The 25815-nt window shown below is 43.5% G+C and overlaps 1 protein-coding gene across 3 annotated transcripts in view; it reads right to left on the minus strand.

Moving 5' to 3' along the window:
* The window catches only part of PHF2 (PHD finger protein 2), a 381209-nt gene that overhangs the window by 130930 nt on the left and 224464 nt on the right, over positions 1 to 25815 (minus strand). For all 3 annotated transcript variants that reach the window (XM_029600845.1, XM_029600846.1, XM_029600847.1), the window contains one exon: positions 5159 to 5300. In XM_029600845.1, coding sequence (XP_029456705.1) covers positions 5159 to 5300 — 142 coding nt within the window. The remainder of the gene's footprint in view (positions 1 to 5158; positions 5301 to 25815) is intronic.

Consider the following 25815-nt stretch of genomic DNA (forward strand, 5'->3'; position numbering starts at 1 on the left):
CACAAAAAATGCTTGACTACCTCCTACATCTATCAGAGGCTGGCTTAAAGACCAACTCTGTTAGAGTTCATCTCATTATAATTGGCACATACCACCAAGGTGTAGGTACTATGCCCTTCTCTGTTCAGCCTATAGTTGTACATTTCATGCGGCTCCTGCTTCAATTGAAGCCTCCCCTAAGGCCCCCCGCTGTGCTTTTTACCTCAGCATGATGATAGCTCAACTGATGAAAGCTCCTTTTGAACCACTGCGCTCCTGTGACCTGATGTATCTAACCTGGAAGGTCATATTTTTGGTGGCAGTCACTTCAGCATGCAGGGTCAGCGAGCTCCAGGCCTTAGTGACTTATCCAACTTATATTAAGTTTTATCATGACAGGGTAGTCTTGCATACACACCTAAGTTCCTGCCTAAGGTAGGGACGGATTTCCATCTTAACCAGTCAATCGTCCTGCCAACATTCTTTCCCATGCCCCATTCGCACCAAGGCGAACGAGCACTGCACAGTTTGGACTGCAAGCGAGCCTTAGCCTTCCATCTGGAGTTGACGGAAGCCCAACAGACAGTCCATCCAACTTTTTATTTCTTTTGACAAAAATAGGTTGGGCGTTGCAATTGCCAAACAGACACTATCCAATTGACTAGCAAATTGTCCAGGCGGGACTGCATCTTGGGGGTCATGTCAAGGCTCATTCTGCCAGAGCCAAGGCAGCATCGGTGGCCCACTTGCGAGCGTTTACCATTGAGGAGATCTGTAAGGCTGTGATGTGGAATTCTCTCCACACGTTCACATCACATTATTGTCTGGTTAGGGATGGCCAACGCGACAGTAGGTTCGGCCAGTCTGTCCCACCTAGGGCCAGTTGTTTGGGTTCAGGCAGTCTCCCCACTCTGTTACCAACAACACCGGTGATGTTGTGCCCTTTGGCACCTAGTTGGGTATCTGTTGGTCTACTTTTGTGTTGGGGAGCAGCCTGTATCTAGGGATTCATCCATGTGTGAGGTCTAAAATCCTGCTTGCCCTCGGAGAAAGCAGAATTGCTTACCTGAAACAGATGTTTGCCGAGGACAGAAGGACGCTAGTCCTTACAAAACCCGCCCGCCATCCCGTGGAGTTGGGTTTCTCCTATATTTTATTTTAATCATAATTCTATATTACAACACTGCTTGTCCTAGGAGAAAAAGTCATACCTCATTTAAGTAAATACAAGAATAAATGAGAGGGAGTTAGCATGAGGCACCACTGGCAATGCTGCGTAATCATAGCCTGTGGGAGGGAGTCTCTGTCATCGCACAACAGACACCCATTGGCCAGATTCAGGATACAAGTGCAACAGGTTTTAAAGGGCTCAAAAGTATATGGCCTCTGGGGAGAAGGACACTCGCTACAATGGCTGGGCTATAGAAAGAGGGCAGTATAAGAAAGGAGAAAAACTGTCATAAAATTATTTTTTTTATATATAAGGAAATGATCTGACTTTGTGAAAGCTGGCATAAATGGTCTGGCTGTTTGATATAATCACCTTTTCACAAAGTGTGTCAATATTATCTTTAAAATGGAGCAATTCCAAACAAGTCTTGTACCAAAGGATCCATAAAACCAAACCAAAATGTTCTTATTTGCCAAGCTATACTTGTATTTATGTCATATCATGATTATATTATTATAATTATGGTGTGTCAAATCGAAGTGTGTGGCATTTTTGTAGAATTGGTACAGGGATTATATTTCTTTAGCTAGAACATCATCTGTTTTATTCTGAACAGACAAATGAGAATATGAATGATGGATACATCAATCACTAGCAGAAACAAAGATATCCTGTCACTTGTTTTTTTAAGCAGTGGACAATTGGAAAATCATAACCAGATATACTTAGATTCTCTAAACCCTGTTATCTGAAGGAAGACATGCATCACTGTAAGAAAGAAAAGTTGGGTGTGTACAGGAGATAACTAAAACGCATTTTAAAAAATGAACAGTAATTATCCTTGAAGTCTTTGTAAATGTGTTAAATTATCACTCTTTTTCAGAAATATTTAATTTATTGACTGTAAAAAATAAAAAATGAATGTTTGTTTTTCTGTTTCAAAACTGGCCGCAAAATACTCTTGGCAAAAGTTTCTTTACAATTGTGTAATTTACCCAAATGAAACAAGGCAGGGTGAAAAGGATCATATGACTTCAATTCAGTGCTGAAACTCACCCCTCCTCTCACAACATACCACACCCACAACTCTAGTGTTACTGCCAAGTTGGCTAATTATTCTTTTTCAAATATATATTATTAGGCTATCCTGGGTCTACCACAGGTATTATGTTTGTGCATAATTATTCTTTTTCCTAAAATCGCTGCAAAATACACAATTACAATCAAGGTAGCTTGTTTTCTGTGATTCAACAGATGTAGAAATGGTGCAGAATCTGCTCCATGTTGCCAAACGTTCTTCTCTTAAGCATTTTTACAATAAATATCAACACTATATTATATATTTAGCTGATTAGAAATAAGAAAAATGATTGAAAATACTCTGAAATCAAACAGGTTTCTTATATAGAAAATCATAAATTAAGAGACTACTCTGATAACAACAATAACAGACCAATAATTATCACCTGAAAGAGATGCAAATATCTTGGTCTTCTAGGAAAGAACTAGAGTAGGAGTGACAAATTCTGGTTGCCGAGGATCGCAAATGAGTCTGGTCTGCAGGTTGCCCATAATGAAAGTTCATGAAATACATGTGTATAATTGGTCAAGGCACTACCAAATTCATTTGAATATTTTGGCTACCCAAAAACCAGAACTGTTTTTAACCCTTAAAGATTGAAGCTGTGTACTTCTGAAGCAGAGCCTATAAGAACATTAGAGCAGATAAATGTTTGAAAGAAAACAGAGACAAAACTGGACTTAAACTTATGTTTGTGTATGTATTTTTCATAGGCTCGGCGGCGCGCGCAAGCCCCGGGACGCGCATAAGTCCCGGGGGCGTCGGGGGGGCGTGGTGCCGGTCCGGGGGCGCGGCCGAGGCCTCCGGAACAGCCCCCGGGTTGGGTGATGGGGTGCCAGCAGCCCGCCGGCAGGCGTAACTTTGTCGACAAAGGTAGGGGGGGTATAGATAGGGCTGGGGGGGTGGGTTAGGTAGGGGAAGGGAGGGGAAGGTGGGAGGAGGCCGAAGGAAAGTTCCCTCCGAGGCCGCTCCGATTTCGGAGCGGCCTCGGAGGGAACGAGCAGCGCGCGCAAGTTGCACAAATGTCGACCCCCCTTGCGCGTGCCAACCCCGGATTTTATAAGATACACGCGGCTATGCACATATCTTATAAAATCCGGCGTACTTTTGTTTGCGCCTGGTGCACTTTTAGAAAATCTACCCCTGAGTGAATATGAGCAAGACAAGGCATTTTGCTCTTTTTGAGGATTTCCATGTAACATATAAGTTAAGCAACATGCATCTACTGCCAGAACAGGGACAAAGTTTAAATATTTTATATATTAATTGTAAATAGTTGCACATCTGAAATAAAATGGTTTTCACTGCCTGATTAGTAAAACGCATCTGTTTTTCTTAAAGTGCAATTATTTTTTTTGTCTGACACATATGGGCACACTCTGCACTGCCGAAGCGCTGTAGAATTCACAAATGTTTGCTACAGAATTTTGTGCACCTTCACCTCTGTACAAACAAACAAGAGGTAAGCATTTTTTGGTACAAAAAAGTTCTAAACAAGGTGTGGCTGTAATAGATGACTTTGGAATAATATAAAGGAAGTATTTCTTTACAGAAAGGTTGGAAGGTACACAAAACATTCTTTCATCCAGAAAGAAATAGAAAGGCACAGAGAATTGTTTGTGGTGTGAAAGCAAAGAGTAATGTCAGATATGCCATACAGAGCCTGTGATTCTGTAGTAGGTAGAAAAAAAGTGTAGGCTAGATGGGTCTGACAGTCTTATCTAATATCAATGTCTAAGGTAGAACAGGAAATGTAATTTTTGCTTGCAAGATTTTCAATACTGATTTATCTTGAACTTATGAAGCACAGAAACATGAATGAACGTTTTACAACCATCGAAGCCATTTTTAAACGAATAATTTTGATCATTAATATGATAACTTTCAGAAAGCACAATAATTGATAAATCATTCAGGTAAGAAAATATAGCCATGATTTTTCCTTGTTGAATTTATTTGCATAAAGTCTAGTTACCCATTTTACATAAATTTAGTTGAAGATGTTATTTACCCATTAGCAAGCATGTAGACAAAAATCATACTATATAGAACTCCATTATATAGTGCTTACTTATTTCAAAGATGATAACAAGAATATAAAAACTTCCTTGTATACAGTACTAGGGCTAGAAGACATGATCAAGATTTTGGGGAGAAAAACTCAATGCCATCTGAGGTCTTCTGAAGATGAGACAATTGGAGATAATGTTAAGTATGAGGCATTAAGCAAGGTTTTCAAATGCTGGTTTTCAAGGGCTACAAAAGAGGGCTGACATTCAGTGTATCTGTCACGAATATTCATGACATATTTCTGATCCTAAAAAAGAGCCACTGCATGCATATTGAACATTTTGGTTGTTCCGAAAAACAGACCTGTTTGTGGCCCTGAAAAGACCAGAGTCTGAGGCTACTGCATGACTAACGAGAAGCAAGAACAATACCTTTACAGAGGAAATGCTTTATTAATAAAATTAACTGTTTTAAGGTGGACCTGCTAATTAACTCTCAAGACTTCAGTGACATTGTCAACCATTCATGGTTTTAAAATTCTCATCTCAAATCCAGAATCCATTGAAATGTGAATATTAAAATGACAACTGTCTAAAGATAATCCTTAGGGCAGTAGTAATTTTCTAAAAAAAAAAAAAAAAGATACCAGGTTGGGTGGCTAGGTTACCTGGCAGTCCCCACCTTCACCTTTTTTCACCAACGATCAAAAGGAAGCAAGTTCAAAAGGGCTCCAAGCTGGTGATCTGGGAAAAAAAATCACTGCTGCTTATGGGATAATGTTAGCTGGGAGGTTTGTTGAAGCTGGGTAGATAAATGTTTGGAAGAAAAGCATTGGAGGGGGAATAAGCCTACATAAGTAAAACAGCAGCTATGAGTTTCCTACTAGAGCACAGCACTGGCAGCATGATGAGTCTTACCTTGTATCAGAAAACTCTAGGTTGATTACATTGAGAACTCTTTTTCTATTGGTGCTGTAGTAGTAATCTACAAATTCTTTTAACTTCATTTTACATTCCTTCTGTTTGGTAACGTCAGTGACATCGACTAGTCTCTCTGGGCCTGAGAAGAGAATATGGAGTGTTAATGTTAGTATACACAAGGCTTTAAAACGGAAAGATTTGCCATAAACTCAATACCTCCTAGGGGTGTGCATTCAGTCCCTACGTATTGGCAATCCGCAACAGATGTTGCCATATTCGTTGTATTTGTGGGGAAGAGAAACGTATCGCAATTCCCCACAAATACACGAATCTTCGCCGAATTATTCGGCCGCCTACATAAATCAATTTAAACAAACCCCCTACCCATTTGACCCCCCCCCAAGACTTACCAAAACTCCCTGGTGGTCCAGCAGGGGATCTGGGAGCCATCCCCTGCACTCTCACACCCTCGGTGCCGGTTTCATCATGGCGCCGATAGCCTTTGACCTACTATGTCACAGGGGCTACCGGTGCCATTGGTAGCCCCTGTGACATAGTATGGGCAAAGGCTATCGGCGCCATTTTGATTACTGGCAGCCGATAGCCCGAGGGCAGGGGATTGCTCCAGGACCTCCCTTGGACCCCCAGGGACTTTTGGCAAGTCTTGTGGGGGTCAGGAGGCCCCCCAAGCTGGCCTAAAGTCCCTGGGGGTCCAAGGGGGGTACTGGAGCGATCTCCTGCCCTCAGGCCATCGGCTGCCAGTAATCAAAATGGCGCCGATAGCCTTTGCCCATACTATATCACAGGGGCTACCGGTGCCATTGGTCAGCCCCTGTCACATGGTAGGAGCACAAGATGGCGCCGATGGCCATGTGACAGGGGCTGACCAATGGCACCGGTAGCCCCTGTGACATAGTAGGTCAAAGGCTATCGGCGCCATGATGAAACCGGTACCGAGGGTATGAGAGTGCAGGAGATGGCTCCCGGACCCCCCTCTGGACCACCAGGGAGTTTTGGTAAGTCTTGGGGGGGGGTCAGGAGGGTGGGGGTTTGTAGTTAATTTTAATTTTAGCTAGGACACGAATAGAAATCGCCGTATTAACGCATCTGGGCGCCATACGGCCGAATGCAACGTATCTACTCCCCGACGAATCCGAATCCCGAATGCAACATATGGCATCCCTCTGCACATCCCTAATATCTCCCATCACACTTTACCATCAGCTGAGGACCATTTCCCACCCAATTTAATTCTGCGGAGTTATTTCTCACATATACGTACAAACACAGAAACACCTTCCATATGCCATAAACTCCCCATCCCATTTATGTGAACCTACTTCATAGCAATAGGCTTGTTTCATTATTGTAAGTAAACTAAAAATGCAGAGATATAATGCACAATAAAATCCTAATGAATTCTGAAGAAAACTGTATATCTTTGAATTACACAGGAAATGCAGCTGAATTATGTATTACTAATCTAATTCTTGAGAAAAGTGTGCATGTCCCATTTCATTAAACCACAATATACATTACAGTATAACTATAAATCTGTGCTCAGAAGAGTCTACTGTATGCAGACGTAAGTGAAATACAGCAAACTAGTATTGTTTCTTCCATGTAGCCATACACAAGATTAATTCAGAAAAAAAATGCCACCAGAGGAACCTTTTATCCCTTCTTTTCAGAATATCAAATATGAAAGGAACAAGTTGATTACTGAATCTCAGTACAATTATATTTATTTTTATTTTCTAGGAAATACAAACATTGCATGCACACACACACACACACACACACACACACACACTAATCCCATCTGTAAACTCAGGGGCTACCAATAAAATGTGTTACACTATAAATGATAAATGATGTAATCTCCCATTGATTAGAATTGTGCAAATCAATGGGAAATTATATATTTCCATACACGCATTTAAAGTGATGCAAGTGTACAACAGATACTTCTTAGGTCCAAATTTCATAAGTAAAAAAGCTAACATAAATAGTTAAAGCAAGGATACAGGCAAAACAAGGGATGCAGGCAATACCTTTATCTGTCACTAAAAAGTAGACCATTAAAAACTGCAGACTCCTATATACATCCATGGGTACAAGGTACAAGGACATCAAAGCAAACACTATGCAGTCACATTAAATTAGTCACAGACACCATAAAATTCTGGAGATCTTACCACTGGATTCATCAAAATGCTATAATTTTGCATGGATAAGGCCCGCAGTAAGAAAAAGGGGTGTTTATGATAATTTTAGACTTACCGCACCAACATAGCGCTTTGCATAGGTAGTGTATTTCTACAATGTTCTCTCACCCTAGCTTGATGGACTCTATAACAGGGTACTATCAAGCTAGGGCGAGAGAACACTGTAGAAATCTCATCTTTGTGAGACTTTCCTCACTCCAAACGAAGTCAAATCTTCACTGAGGTGTACTGTCTCACTCTGCATGTCAAACTGGCCCCTAAACCACTACCAAAACTTCACCTCGAGTTATTAGCTGGCCTTCCTATACTGATATAAATAGTTGAATACTGTGAAGGCCTCCCCAGAGGCTCTCTCTCTACTCTCTATTCCACTCTCCCCTCCCCAAGCCCAGAAATGACCAAAATGCAATTTGCAATCTTTATTGCAAATTGCATTACGGTCATAGAAACATAGAAATGACAGCAGAAGAAGACCAAACGGCCCATCCAGTCTGCCCAGCAAGCTACGCACTTTATCCATTTTTTTTCCCTTTTTCTCTCTCCCACCTGTTACTATTGGCTTCCAGTACCCTCCAGCCCTAATTTCCCTCCACCCCACCACCAATGTAGAGAGCAGCACCATATCTGCATCCAAGTGAACATCCAGCTCAATTAGGGGTAGCAACCGCTGTAACAAGCAGGCCACACCCCTGCCCCATACTCTTACCCACCCCTGGTTTTTTGTTTGTTTGTTTGTTTGTTTTGTTGTTGTTGGTTTTTTTTTTTTAAAGATGGCAGCCCTCCATCCTTCCGCTCCGTGAAGGTGGAACATCAACCACTTTGGGCATATTGCACAGCTTAACACCAGAAAAAAAGGTGTGGTTATTGCCGGCATTAAAAACATGCGATAACATGTGTTATGCTATGGCATGGTGCGATATTGCCCCTCATTTTCATTAATCTCGCCCAAACCCCTCCCCAACTTCGCCCCTTCAGAAAATTTCATTCACGCCATGTGGTAACAGAACAATTGCTGACTTTTGAACAGTTCATACAGACTCTCACTTTGCTATTTTGCAAACTGCCACCTTAACAGCTAACTGCACTGTATTTTTGAGTGGACAATGGACAATCAGTATTATAGGGAAATATGCTGCACAGTATTAGCAAAGGCTCAGAGATGGACACAGAGTTGAAGGAGGAGACCCACTATAAAAGAGAACTTGAGCATAGTGATCCCAAAACAGAATCAAACTTCTGGTGGGGGACTTGATCATGGGGACTTGACCAACAAAGGAACTGGAGGGTCCAACTGGAGAAATACAAGAAAGTCAAGTGAGTACTGGGATCCTCAGCTAGCCTGGGTAGAACCTAAGGGGTAGATTTTAAAAAAGAGCGCGATCGCGTACTTTTGTTCGCGCAGCAGGCGCAAACAAAAGTACGCTGGATTTTATAAGATACGCGCATAGCCGCGTGTATCTTATAAAATCCTGGATCGGCGCGTGCAAGGCTGCCGATTTTGGGCAGCCTGCGCGCACCGAGCCGCGCAGCCTGCCTCCGTTCCCTCCGAGGCCGCTCTGAAATCGGAGTGGCCTCGGAGGGAACTTTCTTTCGCCCTCCCCTCACCTTCCCCTCCCTTCCCCTACCTAACCCACCCCCCCGGCCCTATCTAAACCCCCCCTTACCTTTGTCCCTCGATTTACGCCTGCTAGAAGCAGACGTAAATCTACGCGCGCCAGCGGACTGCTGGCGCGCCGTCATCCGACCCAGGGGCTGGTCCGGAGGCCTCGACCATGCCCCCGGGCCGGCGCCACTCCCCCGGTCCCACCCCCGAAACGCCACGTCCCGCCCCCGAAATGCCGCGTCATTCGACCCTGCCCCCAACATGCCCCGACACGCCCCCTTAAAAAAAACGGGACTTACGCACGTCCCGGGGCTCTGCGCGCGCCGGCGGCCTATGCAAAATAGGCGCGCCGGCGCGTGAGGGCCCTGCTCGCGTAAATCCGGGCGCATTTACGCGAGGAGGGCATTTAAAATCCGCCCATAAGGATGGAAATATCATTTAAACTACTGAAATTTAAATGGTTAACCATTTAAATTACAAACACACAAAAAGCTGCCTGCAGCAGTGAGGGGTAGGGCTGCCAAATGGCTCCGGATTTTTCAGGACAGGTTGATCCAGTCCTGGTTTTACCCCCATGGCAGACAAGGACTTGTCGGTCTGCTATTTCTATTGCATTGGCAAAGAAAACTAAGGATACAGCCGGTCTGAAAATCTGGAGCCAGTCGACAACACTAGCAGGGAGGAGAAGGGAAGCCCAAAATACCCATGAGCTCCCTGCCCTCTCTCCTTCCCCAACGTGCCCACACGCTCCCTTCCCTACCTTCCTCTCAACATGCTTGCATGCTCCCCAGGCAGGCAGATATCGACCTACTCTACCCAAACATGAGAAGCTGATAGCACCCAAGAAATAGGATACTTGAAAGTCGGCCAAGGGGCCAATCTGAAACTATCTCCAGTTTCCTGCAGCAGCACTGAAAAATATTAATCAGTTAAAGGACTAAACAGTAAGGGTTAATTTTCAAAACCTTAGGTGCGTAAAAATTAGCATACACACTCGTAAGTAGCCTCTACCGGCATATTCCGTTTTTTATAACAGTTGAAAATACGCATTACTTTCATTTTCATGCACACATATACACATACATAAAAAAGGGATGGTTTAGGGACATTCTAGGTTGGGGGCCAACATTTACACTCTTAAATTGCTATTTTAAAAGACAGGCATGTAGCTATGACAACCTACTTGTATAATTTTACACCTGCTAATTATAAATAAATTAAAAATGTTTATTGTGTAGTACTGACTGGGTGGGAGGTCTGGATTAACTGGAAGGAGTTTAGGTTTAAAATCCAGGAGAGTCTCAATGATGTGGAGAAGGCCTGGGCGAACTGGTAATTTCCTTGATGCGTGCATGTTATAAAATATCATCAACTTTAAGGTGAATTTTAAAAGTCCAGTGCGAGCATTAATTGGGGGACATGAAAAGAAGTAGGGCTTGCAAAAGCCAGCAAGATATGCGCGTACATCTAGAAAGTTTTCAAAAAAGGGTGGGGGGCAAGGGCATGGTCTGGGTGGGGCAAGGGCATTTCAGGGCGTTAGCCTGAGATGTGCGCGTAAATACTTGCCCGACCCAGCACATGCTGAGGCCCCCTGTTGCGTAACTTCACTTCTGCTATGGATGTCGCGTAAGTTAAAATGTAAAGAAAATTAGGCAGATCTGCAAGGTTTAAAAATTTGGGGCTAACTGGGGGAAGTGAAGACTATCAAACCTGGGAGGGTGGGGGGGACCTATCTCAACTGGGTAAATTTGGGATGAACTTAAAATTAGGTGCACATGTGCATGCGGCAAAAATATTTTATAACATGCAGGCATATGTTATAAAATAGACGTGCATCTGAGCGTACCAAAGAACATAAGAACATGCCATGCTGGGTCAGACCAAGGGTCCATCAAGCCCAGCATCCTGTTTCCAACAGTGACCAATCCAGGCCATAAGAACCTGGCAAGTACCCAAAAACTAAGTCTATTTCATGTTACTGTTGCTACTAATAGCAGTGGCTATTTTCTAAGTCAACTTAATAGCAGGTAATGGACTTCTCCAAGAACTTATCCAATCCTTTTTTTAAACACAGCTATACTAACTGCACTAACCACATCCTCTGGCAACAAATTCCAGAGTTTAATTGTGCATTGAGTGAAAAAGAACTTTCTCAGATTAGTTTTAAATGTCCCACATGCTAACTTCATGGAGTGCCCCCAAGTTTTTCTATTATCTGAAAGAGTAAATAACCGATTCACATCTACCCGTTCTAGACCTCTCATGATTTTAAAGACCTCTATCATATCCCCCCTCAGCCGTCTCTTCTCCAAGCTGAAAAGTCCTAACCTCTTTAGTCTTTCCTCATAGGGGAGCTGTTCCATCCCCTTTATCATTTTGGTCACCCTTCTCTGTACCTTCTCCATCGCAATTATATCTTTTTTGAGATGGGGCGACCAGAATTGTACACAGTATTCAAGGTGCGGTCTCACCATGGAGCAATACAGAGGCATTATGACATTTTCCGTTTTATTCACCATTCCTTTTCTAATAATTCCCAACATACTGTTTGCTTTTTTGACTGCCGCAGCACACTGAACTGATGATTTCAATGTGTTATCCACTATGAAGCCTAAATCTCTTTCTTGGGTGGTAGCTTCTAATATGGAACCTAACATTTTGTAACTATAGCATGGGTTATTTTTCCCTATATGCATCACCTTGCACTTATCCACCTTAAATTTCATCTGCCATTTGGATGCCCAATTTTCCAGTCTCAGAAGGTCTTCCTGCAATTTATCACAATTTGCTTGTGATTTAACTACTCTGAATAATTTTGTATCATCTGCAAATTTGATTACTTCACTTGTCGTATTTCTTTCCAGATCATTTATAAATATATTGAAAAGTACGGGTCCCAATACAGATCCCTGAGGCACTCCATTGCCCACGCCCTTCCACTGAGAAAATTATCCATTTAATCCTGCTCTCTGTTTCCTGTCTTTTAACCAGTTTGTAATCCACAAAAGGACATCGCCTCCTATCCCATGATTTTTTAGTTTTCTTAGATGCCTCTCATAAGGGACTTTGTCAAACGCCTTCTGAAAATCCAAATACACTACATCTACTGGTTTACCTTTATCCACATGTTTATTAACCCTTTCAAAAAAATGAAGCAGATTCGTTAGGCAAGACTTCCCCTGGGTAAATCCATGTTGACTGTGTAGGCCGATGTATACGTGCATGCACGCTGGATTGAAAGTTACCATTCCTATGTGCATATGTCCTGATATACTGAAGTCCTTTATTTTTGCTCTTAAAATATTAGCACATATATTTTAAAAATAGGAAAAGTCCGCATGTTCACTGCATTGATATACGTCTTTTCAATGAATTATATGTATTCACGTGTAAGCCTTCATATATAATACGCCCAGTTTGTAAAATACCAGCATACATCTGCTTACAGCCATATACGTGCATGTATGCCGCTGCGTGCAGTTGTTTGAAAGTTATCCACAGGGACGGTAACTTTTAAACCGGCATTTGGGCGCACATGTGCGCGTGTTTGTCAGCTCGCTCCCAGGGATGAAGTCATTTTATAACATACATGCACATTATAAAATAGCCTTGCCACGTGTATATGTGTGCCAAATTTTAAATGGACATGCGTATGTGCACGTAAATCCCGCTTCTACCACTTAAATGGGGAAATTTTAAAAGGGATACGTGCTGACGCCATTGATACTTTTCCGAGTTCATTCCCAGGTTGCCCCGTTATCCATGACCCTTAAAACCCCGCTGATCTGTCTAGTTTATTTTTTGTTTTATTACTTACATGTCATCCATAGCAGAAGTATAGTCACACTGCAGGGGATGCTGGCACACACCAGTAAGCGAAGGTATGTAAGCGCAAATTTCATGATAAAACCGTGGAACACCCATGGCCCACCCACGCCCCACTCTTTTTTTGGAAACCTTTTTCTTGTTTTGCGCAGTGGCATGTATGTGCATATCCCGACAGCTTATAAAATCCTCTCGGCATGCATGAGCCCAACTTGTGCGTGTATCTCCCAGTTTTGGCACGCACCAGGCTTCAAAAATTCTCCTTTGACTTTACTAACCATGTAATCGTTTAATATTTTACATTGTTAGGACTGCTGGCATAAAGGAAGTGTCTTCGATCCAAATGAGCTGGTTATGAGCTAAGTCAGCATAGTAAAGGAGAAGTTTAAGGATATTAGGGGAGGGTCTTAGGCCACAAGCAAGGACAAGCGAGGCAGGTATGAAAAAATGCACAGGGAAAACAAGGGAAGGAGAAATATCTGGAAGGCTATCAGCACAAACACTGATAGTATGGGTCAGTGTTTTCCAACCCTCTCCTGGAGGCACACTTAAGGGTAGATTTTCAAACCCCGGCGTGCGTAAATCACGGGGTTTACGTGCACCAGGCCACGCGCATAAACCCCAGGAAGCGTGTAAGTCCCAGGGCTTAAAAAAGGGGCGGTTCGGTTGCCGCTATGCCGGGGGATCACATGCCGGCATGTGCAACTTGCTCCTGCTCCGAGGCAGGAGCAAAAGGTGAAATATTAAAAATCGGGCTAGTTAGGATAGGGATAGGGGGAGGGCAGGATAGGGAAAGGGGAAGGGAGGTTAGGCTAGGGGTTGGGAAGTTCCCTCCGTCCGCTGACCCGGCATTTTATAACATGTGCGCGCCAGCACGCACATGTTATAAATCACGCATCCATGTGCGCGCTCGCCAGGTAGCGCGCGCACATGGACATGTATGCGTAGGTTTTGAAAATCTACCTGTTAGCCAATCAGGTTTTCAAAATTGCTACAACGAATATGCATAAGATAGATTTGTATACCCCTGGGTCTCCAATGTATGCAAATCTCTCTCATGCATCTCTATTACAGATATCCTAAAAATCTGACTGATTAGGTGTGCCTCCAGGAGAGGATTAGGAAGCACTGCCTGAGTAATAACATTTCAACTTTCTCATTATTAGATTTTGCCTCTGTAGCAAGTCTCTCCCAAATTCTCTCTTGGCCTGCCTTATTAATGTTTTAACTCTGTTTTGCCACTGTTTATGCTCTTTCCAATTCTCCTTGCTGATTTCCATTTTTAAAAGAATACCTTTTGGCTTTAATAGCCTCTTTCACAACACTTTTTAATCATACTGGCAGTTGTCTGGTCTTCTATTGGCCTTTTTAATATATGGATTAAATACATTTTATCAACCTCTAATACTCATGCAAATATTTTAAACAACCTCTAATACTCATGCAAATATTTAACCCTTGCAACTGCTCCTTTTAGCTTCCTTCTAACTTATTTCCTTATTATACGGTAGCTTTACTTATTATTCTTCCTCCAGTGATAAATGTAATGGCATTGTGATCATTATTTCCAAGCTGGTACTTCTCTGTTACCCTTTGCAAAATGCTCTTTGTTCCACTAAGAACTACATCTAAAATATCCTCCTTCCTCCCCCCTTTGTTCCGGTACCAAATACTCTATGACGCAGTCATTTATGACATCTAGAAACTTCACGACCCTAACGTGCCTTAATGAGACATTCACCTAATCAATACTGAGGTAATTGAAATCTCCCATTATTACTGTGTTCCCATTGTTAATAGCCTGTTAGCATTTCACAGTCTGTTTCATCATCTTGGTCAGGTGGAAGGTAGCATAGCTCCACTGCTGTATGCTTCCCCTTCATGCATGAACTTAGGGCTGTTCAGTTTGGAGAAGAGATGACTAAGGGGGGATATGATAGAAGTCTACAAAATCATGAAAGGACTTGAAAAAGTTAATGTAAATCGGTTATTTACTCTCTCAGATAATAGAAGAACCAGGGGGCACTCCATGAAGTTAGCAAGTAGCTCATTTAAAACAAATCGAAGAAAATTCTTTTTCACTCAGCGCATAGTTAAGCTCTGGAATTCATTGCCGGAGGATATGGTTACAGCAGTTAGTATAACTGGGTTTAAAAAAGGTTTGGATAGGTTCCTAGAGGAAAAATCCATAAACTGCTATTACAGTAATTAATAAGCAATAGTAGCTTGTGATTTATCTAATGTTTAGGTACTTGCCAGGTACTTGTGATTTGGATTGGCAACAGGATCTTGGGCTTGATGGACCCTTGGTCTGACCCAGTATGGCATATCTTATGTTCTTATGTTTATGTTCTATCCATAGAGATTCCGGAGAGCATTTGTTTTCTATAGCATTTTTATCCTACTTGACGCTAAGCTGTATTTAATATACAGTGCCACCCCACGACCAATTTGATCTATCTTGTCATTTCAATATGTTTTGTATCCTGGTTTCACAATGTCCTATGATTATACTCGTTCCACCAAGCCCTTTGGATGTCTAGTGCAGGGATTCCCAACCTTCCAGGCAGAGCCGTAGCCAGGGCATGTGGCACCTATTGCCAAGTGAAAAAGTGAGCCCTCATCCTGAGCACAACACACAACACCACCAGGCTGGGAGACTGCTAAATGGAAGGGGCTTTGAGTTTTATTTTCACCCAGCAGTTTCCTCTGGCTCCTTTGGGCTTCCAACTTAATCAGAACCAGTAGAGAAATCCTGCTGCCAGGAGCCTTCATTCACCACTCCCAGGGATCTTTTTTCCCCCTCAACTTTCTTTAATCCAGTCATTGCAGTGTCAGTCCTGGGCTGGGGGCCATGCACCGGGGACTCCCTTCAGAAGCCTGCAGTCATGGGCCCCCAATCCAACCACTAGGTGACACCCTCCTCCTAGTCATGCCCTCCCCACACACAATTAAAGATTATTCAGATTTTACATGAAAAAGGACATTCTGAGCTATAAATATCACTTACAACAACATCTATATTATATTTGCATGCATTGCTGTGGTGCTAACTACAAAACCCTGCAAAACAAGTAAAAAAAATGGCACTTGGAACCAATATGGTATTAGGTCTATAGTAGCGCATGTTAGGTGTAGGCTTAGCCCTCAGAAAGCCACGAATAAATGGAACTGCAGTTACAATACACTAAACCTCCCATACCAACATAGCACTAACTGCCAGCATTCAATCATACTCATGAAAAGGCAACATTGCAAATATTACACCAGGCCCTAAACACCAAAACACGTACTATTAAGAAAACAGAACAAACCAGGCTGTTATAGATCCCCATACAAAAACTACAAGATAGCAGAGCACCTCACCTTGTTCTCACATGCCGAACACAGATAGACCCTCACCAAATTCCTAACAGAGAGACTGTAAAGTGTAATTAGAAATGTGCAGACAAAAACTGAACTGGAAACCACAAGCCAGACTGCATGCAGTGCAACTATGGAAGAAAAGAAAGACCACCATTCCTCATAAAGCATCAAACAATAAAATCAAGAAACATAAATCATAAATAGTAAAACCATAATAATACAAACTTTTAATATTTCAAAACAGCTGATGAATAGAATAATTAAAAATTCATATCTTTATCCATTTCCAAAAGTCAATAAAATATTTCAAAACAGTTAATACATCAAATATCACTCAATAATTAAAACCAATAAGGATAAAAAAAAAATCCCCTGCTGTCCATATCTGGGAAATTTTCATTTCCAGGTGACCTGAGATTGTCATGGATTAGCAGGGAGACAGGAGGGGCTGTTGCATACAAACTTTCTTCATGTTTTCTCTCACACATGCTCAATCAGATACAAACACACACACACACACACACACACACACACTTGTTTGCTCTCTCATGCTTAACTGTATACACACATATACATGCTCGTTCGCTCTCTCTCACGCTCAGTCATACATACACAGACATACTCGTTCAATCTCTGTCACATGATAAATCATATACACATTTTTGGGTAGATTTTAATAGAAGCGCGTGGGCGTACATGTGCGTGCGCTACCCAGCACTCACACATGTACGCCCGATTTTATAACTTGCGTGCGCAAGTTATAAAATCGGAGTCGACGCGCGCAAATCGCGCGAAATCGGAGCACCCTCGGATGGAACTTCCCTACCCCCCCCACCCCACCTTCCCTTCCCCTACCTCCCCCACCCTTTCCCCCTACCTTTTTCTTTTAATTTAGATTTTAAATAAGCAAAACAACTCCCTGCTTTTCAAAGGGAAGAATTGTTTTGCTTTTTCTAAAATCTAAATTATTTTGAGAGAATCATTTTCTGTATGTGTTTATAAGAACCATAAAAGTACTTACTAAAATATAAAAGAAAGCAGGCTAAAAGGCGGTCAATTTTTAGAGAGGCTCCATGTCTGTCTGTGTATTCCTCTAAATAACCTTTAGATTTAATATCGGATCCAAACTGGCTGTTGTTTCGTCCTCTCTCCTCCCTGATCCCTGGCGGTCATTTTTCCCTTCTTCCCTCCTAGACCATGGCGGCACTCTATCCCTCCCTCTCTCTCTAACTCTGTTCCAGCATGATTTCTGGGGATCCTTCCTTCTCTCCTCTGATAAGCTGCCATCCACTCTCACACTCCTTAACCAGGTCATTCATGGATTCCTGTCTCCCTCTTTATCCTCTGTTTCTTCTTTCATTCCTGTCTCATTCCTTCCCCCTCTGTCTTTCTCCTCATACTATCAACCATAGTCATATTTCTTCCTTTCTTCCTTTGAGCCACTCTACTCACTTTTTTGGTGCAGCTCTCCTCTCTCAGGTAGAGAGTCCATCAAGCTAGGTTGAGAGAACATTGCCCAAATCTCATCTTGGAGTGAGTTTCCTCACTCCAAGGGTCATCAAATGTTCACATGAGACCACTGTTCTGTGCGTACATCTAACATTGAATGTCAAAGGGGCTCCTAACCCCCTACACTGATACCTAAGGACATTATGGCCAGTCTGTCTCTCTCTCTCTCTCTCTCCCCCCCCCCCCCCCCCCCCCCCCCCCCCCTAGTTGGATGCTCTGGGAGCTTCAATTCATCTAAATAGGCCTTGCAGGAGACATCACACAAGGCAATAAAACCTTACTGCCCAGTCATGGCACCTAACACAATTCAAAAAGGTGTTGTTAAAATCAGCAGTAGCTCTTTGCAGCCAGGCAAACCCAGCCCACTCTCCACTCCTATTTTTCATATTTGCATTGCACCATACGATGTGCTATTGCATGCGTTAAACACGTTTTCGCATGCGGTAAGGGCCTATCGCATGCGTTAATGGGGCTTTTCACATGCACTAAGCCCTTAATGCATGCGAAAAAGCCTTAGCGCATTTTGATAAATGACCCCCAAAGTGATGAATTTCTTTGATTATAAGCATAAAATTAGATGAAGGTGTTGCACTAGAGGATACTGGGCTGAGGGAGGATTGGCACAACCTGTTGGGAGGAGCCCAACAGGTTCCCACTATCGGCAGGCAGACCCGGACAAGACAGAGACCCAACTGGAGCTTCGTCTATATCCACCCTCGTTCCCCTCAGGTTCCCTTGGGTACTGTGGGGCTCTCTGCTGATGGTGAAGGTGGTCGCCCTAGATACCAGGTTCAGAGACATGTGGCAGTCAGGCATATCTGGTAGCAGGCACTCGTCAGGAGCAGGGTGAAATCAAGCACATCCAGTGACAAGCTGAGGTCAAACAAGGTATCCTTCCGAAGGGAAAGAGGGGACGGATAGGCAGAAAGGGTCAGGCGAGGAGAAGCACAGGCAGGCGAGGAACACTGAAGACAAGACACTTGGCTGAAGCTGCTGAGGCAACACGCTCTACTCCAGGAGTAATGAGATCTGTTGCTGAGGCAGTGAGGGAAGGCCAGGACGAGCCCTTTATAGGGCCTGGCGTCCGATGCCATCAGCGGGTGCCGAGGGGCTTTTTCCGCCACGGGTCCTTTAAAAGTCAGATCAGGCGGCATGTGCACCCAAGGAGACGCACAACTGGACAGGCCCAGCAGCATCTTGCCACATGAACTGTTGATGGTGTCAGATTGCGCTGGAACATGGCATCTTCCTAGCGGTGTTTTGCCGCGTCGGTGCACAGCCCGGCAACTGAGATGAGAGTAACAGTTCAAAGGTTTAGCTCGTGGACCACCAAGAGCAACAGAAGAGCATGTACTTAATGTAGTTTACTTGGATTTTAGCAAAGCTTTTCATACTGTCCAGTACAAAAGGCTCATAAATATACTGAGCAGCTAGGGGGTGAGCCCCAATGTGGTCTGAATGAAAAACTGTTTACATGATAGACAATAAAGATTAGTGGTAAATTGGAGTACACTCTGAAGAAAGAGGGTTGAGGTGTGGAGTGCCTCAAGGATAAGTTTTAGGGCTTTTTTAAAATATCTTCATGGGCTATTGCAGAGGAGTTAGTGGGAAACGTTTGTCTTTGTACAGATGATACTAAGATCTGCAACAGAATGGACAACCCTGAGGGAGCAAACGCAATAAGAAGGGCTGAAAAATAGCCTCAATAGCATATATATGCTATTAACATGTATACTAACCCAAAAAATTAGGGTCTCAGTATTACAGTCTCCTGATCATACGAGGTGAAATTCTTCTAAGCATGAAAGAAGAGCAGGATCTAGGGGTGATGGTGTTTGATCATCTTAAGGGGAGCAAACACGTGGATAAGGCAATGGCAAAAGCCAGAAAGATGCGTGGGTGCATAGGGATGATCAGCAGAAAAAAGGATATTGACCCTATGAAAGTCCTTGGTGAGATCCCATTTGGAATACAATGTACAATTCTGAATACCACACCTTGAAAAGGATACAAACTGGTTGCAGTAGCTCTAGAGGTGGCTACTAAAATGGTCAGTGGTCTTCATTCTAAAGCATATTGGGACAAATTTAAAGATTTAAACATGAATACCCTAGAGGAAGGAGGGATAGGGGAGATATGACAGACATTTAAATATCTCCAAAGTTTCCATGCACAGGAGGTAAGCCTCTTTCAAGCAAGGCTGACCCATACCATCACGACACCCAGTGCACAGAGTCTGCAGGGACTCCCATGCCATTAACATCACGTAGGAAAACCTGCCAGCTTTGACTCCAGAAGGCACTGGCATCTGACTGTTCACCTCTGAGCACTCTGTAGGTTGATGCCAGGATTAGTCCCAATGGTGTGCTTGGTGGCAGATGATCTCAAGATATACTAGGTGAGTGGAGGGCCCCCTATAGAGCTGAGGAGCTTGTGAGGGGGCAGTCCCCCTGAAGTGGTGCCAGCCCTGGTTGGAACTGCAGTGGTAGAATGATGAAGTACGGGAAGGCCTCAAAGCTCTTAGAAAAGTGCTCTGCTGACATTAAAGAAGCTCTAGTCTACCAGACTACTGTACTGGGTCAAGACTCAGAATACTCACAATGGTCTTTGAACTGACAAACCACATTAAGGACAGCAAGGACCACTATAACCATGCCATTCTATAGGAACTTGATGGGACAATTTGGTGTTTATCCACCATCATCTACTTTAAGCCCAATATTCTAAAGATCTAGGTACCTAACTTTCAGAGTTAGGCTTTTAGATCTAGCTCTTCAAAATTTTTCCCAAGCAAAATGCCTAAATTTAGGAGCCTTAATTAACAAGTCACCTAAATTTAAGTGTTTAGAAAGGGTGGATGGTAAGCTTTAGGAAAAGAGGTTAATTGCCTCACACTGATTTCAGTGGTCAAAATCTAGGTGTTGCTCAAGTAGGACTAAATATGGATGTCTATCATCCCCCTTGCATCTGCGAGTTTTAATTGTTATGCTGGGGGATGCCACCAGCTTCCCTGCATATCTGCTTGCACCCCAATTCCTTAAAAAATGTTGGAGGGGGCATGACGATTTCCCTCCTCATATTCCATCCTACTCTTCTGAAGCCATAAACACCATCTTTCTGTCTGCTTGAAATCAAAATCAGGGCTAGAAAGTCCCTCCCTTCCTAATTTCCCTCTGCCAATTCTCCATAAGTCCCCCTGCCAAAGGTTCCTATGCCTAGGATACAGGTTTCGATCCTCCTAGCTAAGCATCCTGAATTGCATACGCTACTTCCATTGTCGTCTGAATAATGCTAGACATCAGGAGGACACAGGCCTAAGCCCTCCTAGCAGCATTCTGCGTTGCTCTGACAAAGCCAGTGGTGTATGCTACCAGCATTACTCTCAGAGGCCTGTGGCCTCTTGGCTAAATTTGGGAGGCAAGGGAGAGAAGGGGTCTCTGCCTCATGTATGTATATGGATTTAGAGAAGTGGGGATTATCAGGCCCTGTCCCCAACCTTTTTTTAAAGGGGCTGGGTGCAAGTGCAGTTGCCAGGGGGCTGGTTGTTCCCTCCCAGCATCACATGTAACTCGCAATTGGGAAGAGAATTCCGGGCACCCACAGCCTTGCATTGAAATCTTTTTCAGGCAGGTAAGGGCTTAACCTGCTAGCACTGAATTTTAGTGTTAAGTGGCTAAATTTAGGTGCCTCAAGTTTAGGTACCTATAATTTCATTTAGGAATCTAAAGTCAGTCAAAATTTAAGGTTCCTAAAGTCAGTTGAATATAGACTCCTAAACTAAGTGCCTAACTTTGGTACTTAAATTAAAGTGCTGAGTGTCCTCTGAATATCGAACTCTATGTTACTATACTAAAACATGTTAACATGGTCTGAAGAAGGTGACTAATTTTAGGATTTAAAGAATGTACACTAGACAGCACATGGAGGAGGCATACCATTAAAGCCTAATCTGCCAATCCTGCATTTACATGCATGTAAACATTAATTTTAGCCCATACACACTAATGTCTTCAAGGACTGGTTTAACATGCATGCTAGCGTCTTAGTACATAGCACATTATTTTGTTAGGATGCTAAATGGCCTCAGCGTGCATGCAAACCTTTAATACATAACTCTTTATGTCAAGATTTACATTGCAACAAAGTTTTACATTCTCCTCCTCCTTTGGTACCAAAGCCCTCAATGTCCCCAAATTAAATTAAATTAAATTTCACAGATTTATATTCTGCCATTCCAGAAAAATCTAAGCAAGGCAGATTATAGTATAATTACATAAATTACAATTAAAAAATTAATAGTGTAAACCAGAATATGAATAGAATAATCAATACATAAAAACAGTATGCAATTAAAAGTAAAACCAACACCCAAGCCAAACCATAATATACATGACACCATAATATAATAAAAAACATATAACATAAGAAACCTAATTACATTCACTAAAAAACAAATATAAGTTTAATCAATTTCTGCAGAAATAATAACAAAACATGACCAAACTGATAAGGGAGCACTTGTCCGTCATATACCTGAAATCTCAAAATTCTTAAATTAAAAATGGAATAAAAATCAAGTATCTCCAAATTAATGGTTACATTTATAAAAAAAACAAACAAAAAAAAAAAAACCCAACAAAAAACTAAAACTCAATCCGTAAATGCCTAGCCAAAAGGTCAAATTCAATTATTGGCCTTCCTCAATCCCCAAGTTGTGCAAATAAAAAAGTTTTTCAAAGCCTTCTAAAAATTAAATCATTGTGTTCCCATCTAACCTCTAATGGAACATATTCCAGAAGCAAGGGGGCTGCAGATGAATAAGCTCTGTCCATGAATCCAAAACAGAGAAATTATCACAGGCAAGGGATGCTTTAAAAGGCTGCTTAACTTCATGTCAGGGTTCTATTTGGACGGTACCAGTTAAAGTAAGGGCCAATATTTCATAACACACTAAAACTAGTTTGAATTTAACACAAGAGACTAGTGGAAACCAATGTAGTTTCCTCAACAGTGGCAAGGTTCCTCTCTCTACTGGTCTTTCTACAGATCACCCTGCCTGCCACATTTAGGCCCACCTGTAGCTTATAAATTACTTTTTCAGTAACAAAAAGAGCATTGCAATTATCACAATGTGAAATCACCAGAGCATACATTTACTATCTTGAAACTGCTACGATCCAAATTAGGGCAAAGTTGACAAACTGTCACAGTTTAAATAAAAGCCCACTTAGTTATTGTCAACATATGAGCATATTTAATTTAATGTAATATTTCTATTCCACCTTTCATAACTGGTCAGCCACTTCTGAGCGGATTACAATCATGTTAGTATAGGTTAGAATTTGAGGTGCAGATTACATTAAAGTGAGGTAGCTTACAGCAAGGTAGTCCAAGTCAAATCATTTCTATGTTTTATGTTTTTGTGTAAAGGTGTTACATTACAATGAGTTAGGTTACAATGAGGCATATTAGAATGAGGTTGTTGCACCCCTGCAGACAGGGCCTTACCTCTGCTGCCCCTCGCATCTTCGCGGCTGGAGCCATTGATGATCAGGCCTCATGCGGCCTGAAAGCCGCCGCTGCTATTTCGGGCCTGCTTGCCCCTGGACGCCGCTTTCATCGCGGGCAGGAGGCCACCCTCGAGATTATTCACGTCTGGGTGCCGCCTCCAGCCCTGCCCACTGACCTGGCAGGGACGCCGCAGACATCACCTGCCTCTGGGCCCTCCTTGGCTAGAACACCACTAACACGGCCTGCTTCCTCCTGCTCTGCAGGGCCGCTGTCCAAGGTCCTGCAGTCTGCTCCTGGCCTTCCTTAGGCGCGCGGCTGTGCCTCTTCATTCCTTTTAAAGGGCCAGCTGTTGAAGTGGCCGCAGCCCCACCGACTGCCTGGGTCTGCCCTATAACTTACGCGTGCCGGCGCGGCAGGCCCTGACACAGGCCGCTGTGTCGGGGCACTCAGCCATGCCCCCGGACCGCCCACATGCCCCCTGGCCACACCCCTGACCACCCCTTTTTGCAAGCCCCGGGACTTACACATGTCCCAGGGCTTGCGCGCACCGCCAAGCCTATGCAAAATAGGCTCGGCGCGCGTAACCCTTTTAAAATCTGGCCCATTGTTTATATCCATTGCACAGAGGTGTTAAATATGTATTAAATAGCATAGCTCAAACTGCTGAGCCTTGAGGCAGTCCAGTAGTAGTTTCAGGCCCTTGAGAATACTCATTATTAAACTCAATGCACTGATAGTGGTTTACCTCTTGCGTGAACCATTAACACAGTTCCAGAGCCACCACATTCATGAAGGTGATGTAATAAAAGCCTTCACAGTCCTCCCCTATTTAATTTCCTTGCTTTTCGCCCAAGTTATACAAACCCTATTCTCTATACTTGCTTCACCCATTTTATGTTTTCCAGGTTATTTCTTCCCTGTTCTTTGTTTTATCCAGGTTATTATTCCCTGTTCATTGTAAAACAAGACTTTGTCTGTTATTTTGCTGGTTGTAATGTAAACCGAAGTGATAATTAATCTTGTTAATTGAACCTCGGTATATACAAGTTATAAATAAATAAATAAATATAAAAGGGCCTTGCTCCATTCCTCTGTTGTCTTCACATCTATCCAGATGCTCCTGAAGAGCTCTCTTCAGACTGATGCTTGTTTCAAGTCCTGAGGTCTGTGACGCCAAATCCTGATGTCTGTCCCATGTCTTGATGTCCGTTCCATGTCCTGATGTCCGTGACTTCGAATCCTGATGTCTGTTCCATGTCCTGATGTCTATGCTCCGTGAGTCCATTCCAAGATGTCCGTGAGCCCAGAGAGACGTCCGTGACTCCATTCCAGAAAGACATCCATGACTCCATTCCAGAAAGAAATCTGTGACTCCATTCCAGAGAGACGTCCGTGACTCCATTCCAGAAAGAAATCCGTGACTCCATTCCAGAAAGAAATCCGTGACTCCATTCCAGAGAGACGTCCGTGACTCCATTCCAGTGATGTTCCAAGTTCCTTGATGTTCCAAGTTTTGTCATGTATCTGGTCCTAATGCTCCAGGTTCTGTAGGACCCGTGCCTCCGGAGATTCCCTGTTTTTAATCCAAGTTGTCAAGCTCCAAGGTTTTATCTTGTCTTCCCAAGTCCCGACTCTGGAGGATCCAAGGGGTCGCTGCAACCCTGTGCTAAGAGACTTCCTGAGCCTGTCCCATTCTCCTCGTGGTCCGCAACCAGCCCTCTGGCTATGTAGAGCACGACGGAAACAATGCGGCCCGTGATCAGCCCCACGTACTGTGTAGGGCACCTGAGGGTCTTGCTCATCCCTCCTGGTTTTCTATCCTCGCCTCCTCAGTCTCGAAGTCTACGTCCAAGTCTCCACATCTACGTCCAAGTCTCCACGTCTACATCCAAGTCTACATCCAAGTCTCCATGTCTACGTCCAGTCTTCCAAGCTCCGTCCAGTTCTGCTCCTGTGCCGCCCATTCCTGCACACACACCTCACCACGGGTGAGAATCGTGTCCCGACCTGAGCCGCTCCGAGGCCCAAGGGCTCCGCTCTCCTATGAGCCAAGTGACGCGCGCCAAGCCCACACCATCGGCTCCTGAAGGCTGCACTCGCAACAAGTATGTAAATAAAAAATAAAAAAACTGTTTAAATAAAAATAAAGTCGGATGCTACTAATGCTTAATGGGCCGGATTTTAAAAAGGTTAAGCGCGTAGCCAGTCTTTCGTGCGCCGGGCCTATTTTAAAAAGGCCCGGCGACGCACGTAAAGCCCCAGGACACATGTAAGTCCCAAGGCTTTACTAAAGGGGAGGTCCGGGAGCAGGGTGTGGGCGGGTGATCCGGGGGAGGGGCAGGGGCATGGCCAGAGGCCTCTGCATGACCACTGGGTTGAGGATTGCGCGCCGGCAGTTGGCCGGCACGCGCAACTTACTTCTGCCCTAGGGCTGAAGTAAGTTTTGAAACAAAAAAAAGAAAAAGGAAAAGGTCGGGGGGAAAGGGCGCGGGAGGTAGGGGAAGGTAAGGTGGGGTGGGGTGGGGGGTTAGGGAATGGGGGAAGGCAGTGCGTCTCGGCGTGGGCTCAGCACTCATAAGGTACACAATTGTGCAGCCTCTAGTGCACGCCTA

This window comes from Rhinatrema bivittatum, chromosome 4 (genome assembly GCF_901001135.1).
Source record: "Rhinatrema bivittatum chromosome 4, aRhiBiv1.1, whole genome shotgun sequence".
NCBI classification, from domain to species: Eukaryota; Metazoa; Chordata; class Amphibia; order Gymnophiona; family Rhinatrematidae; genus Rhinatrema; species Rhinatrema bivittatum.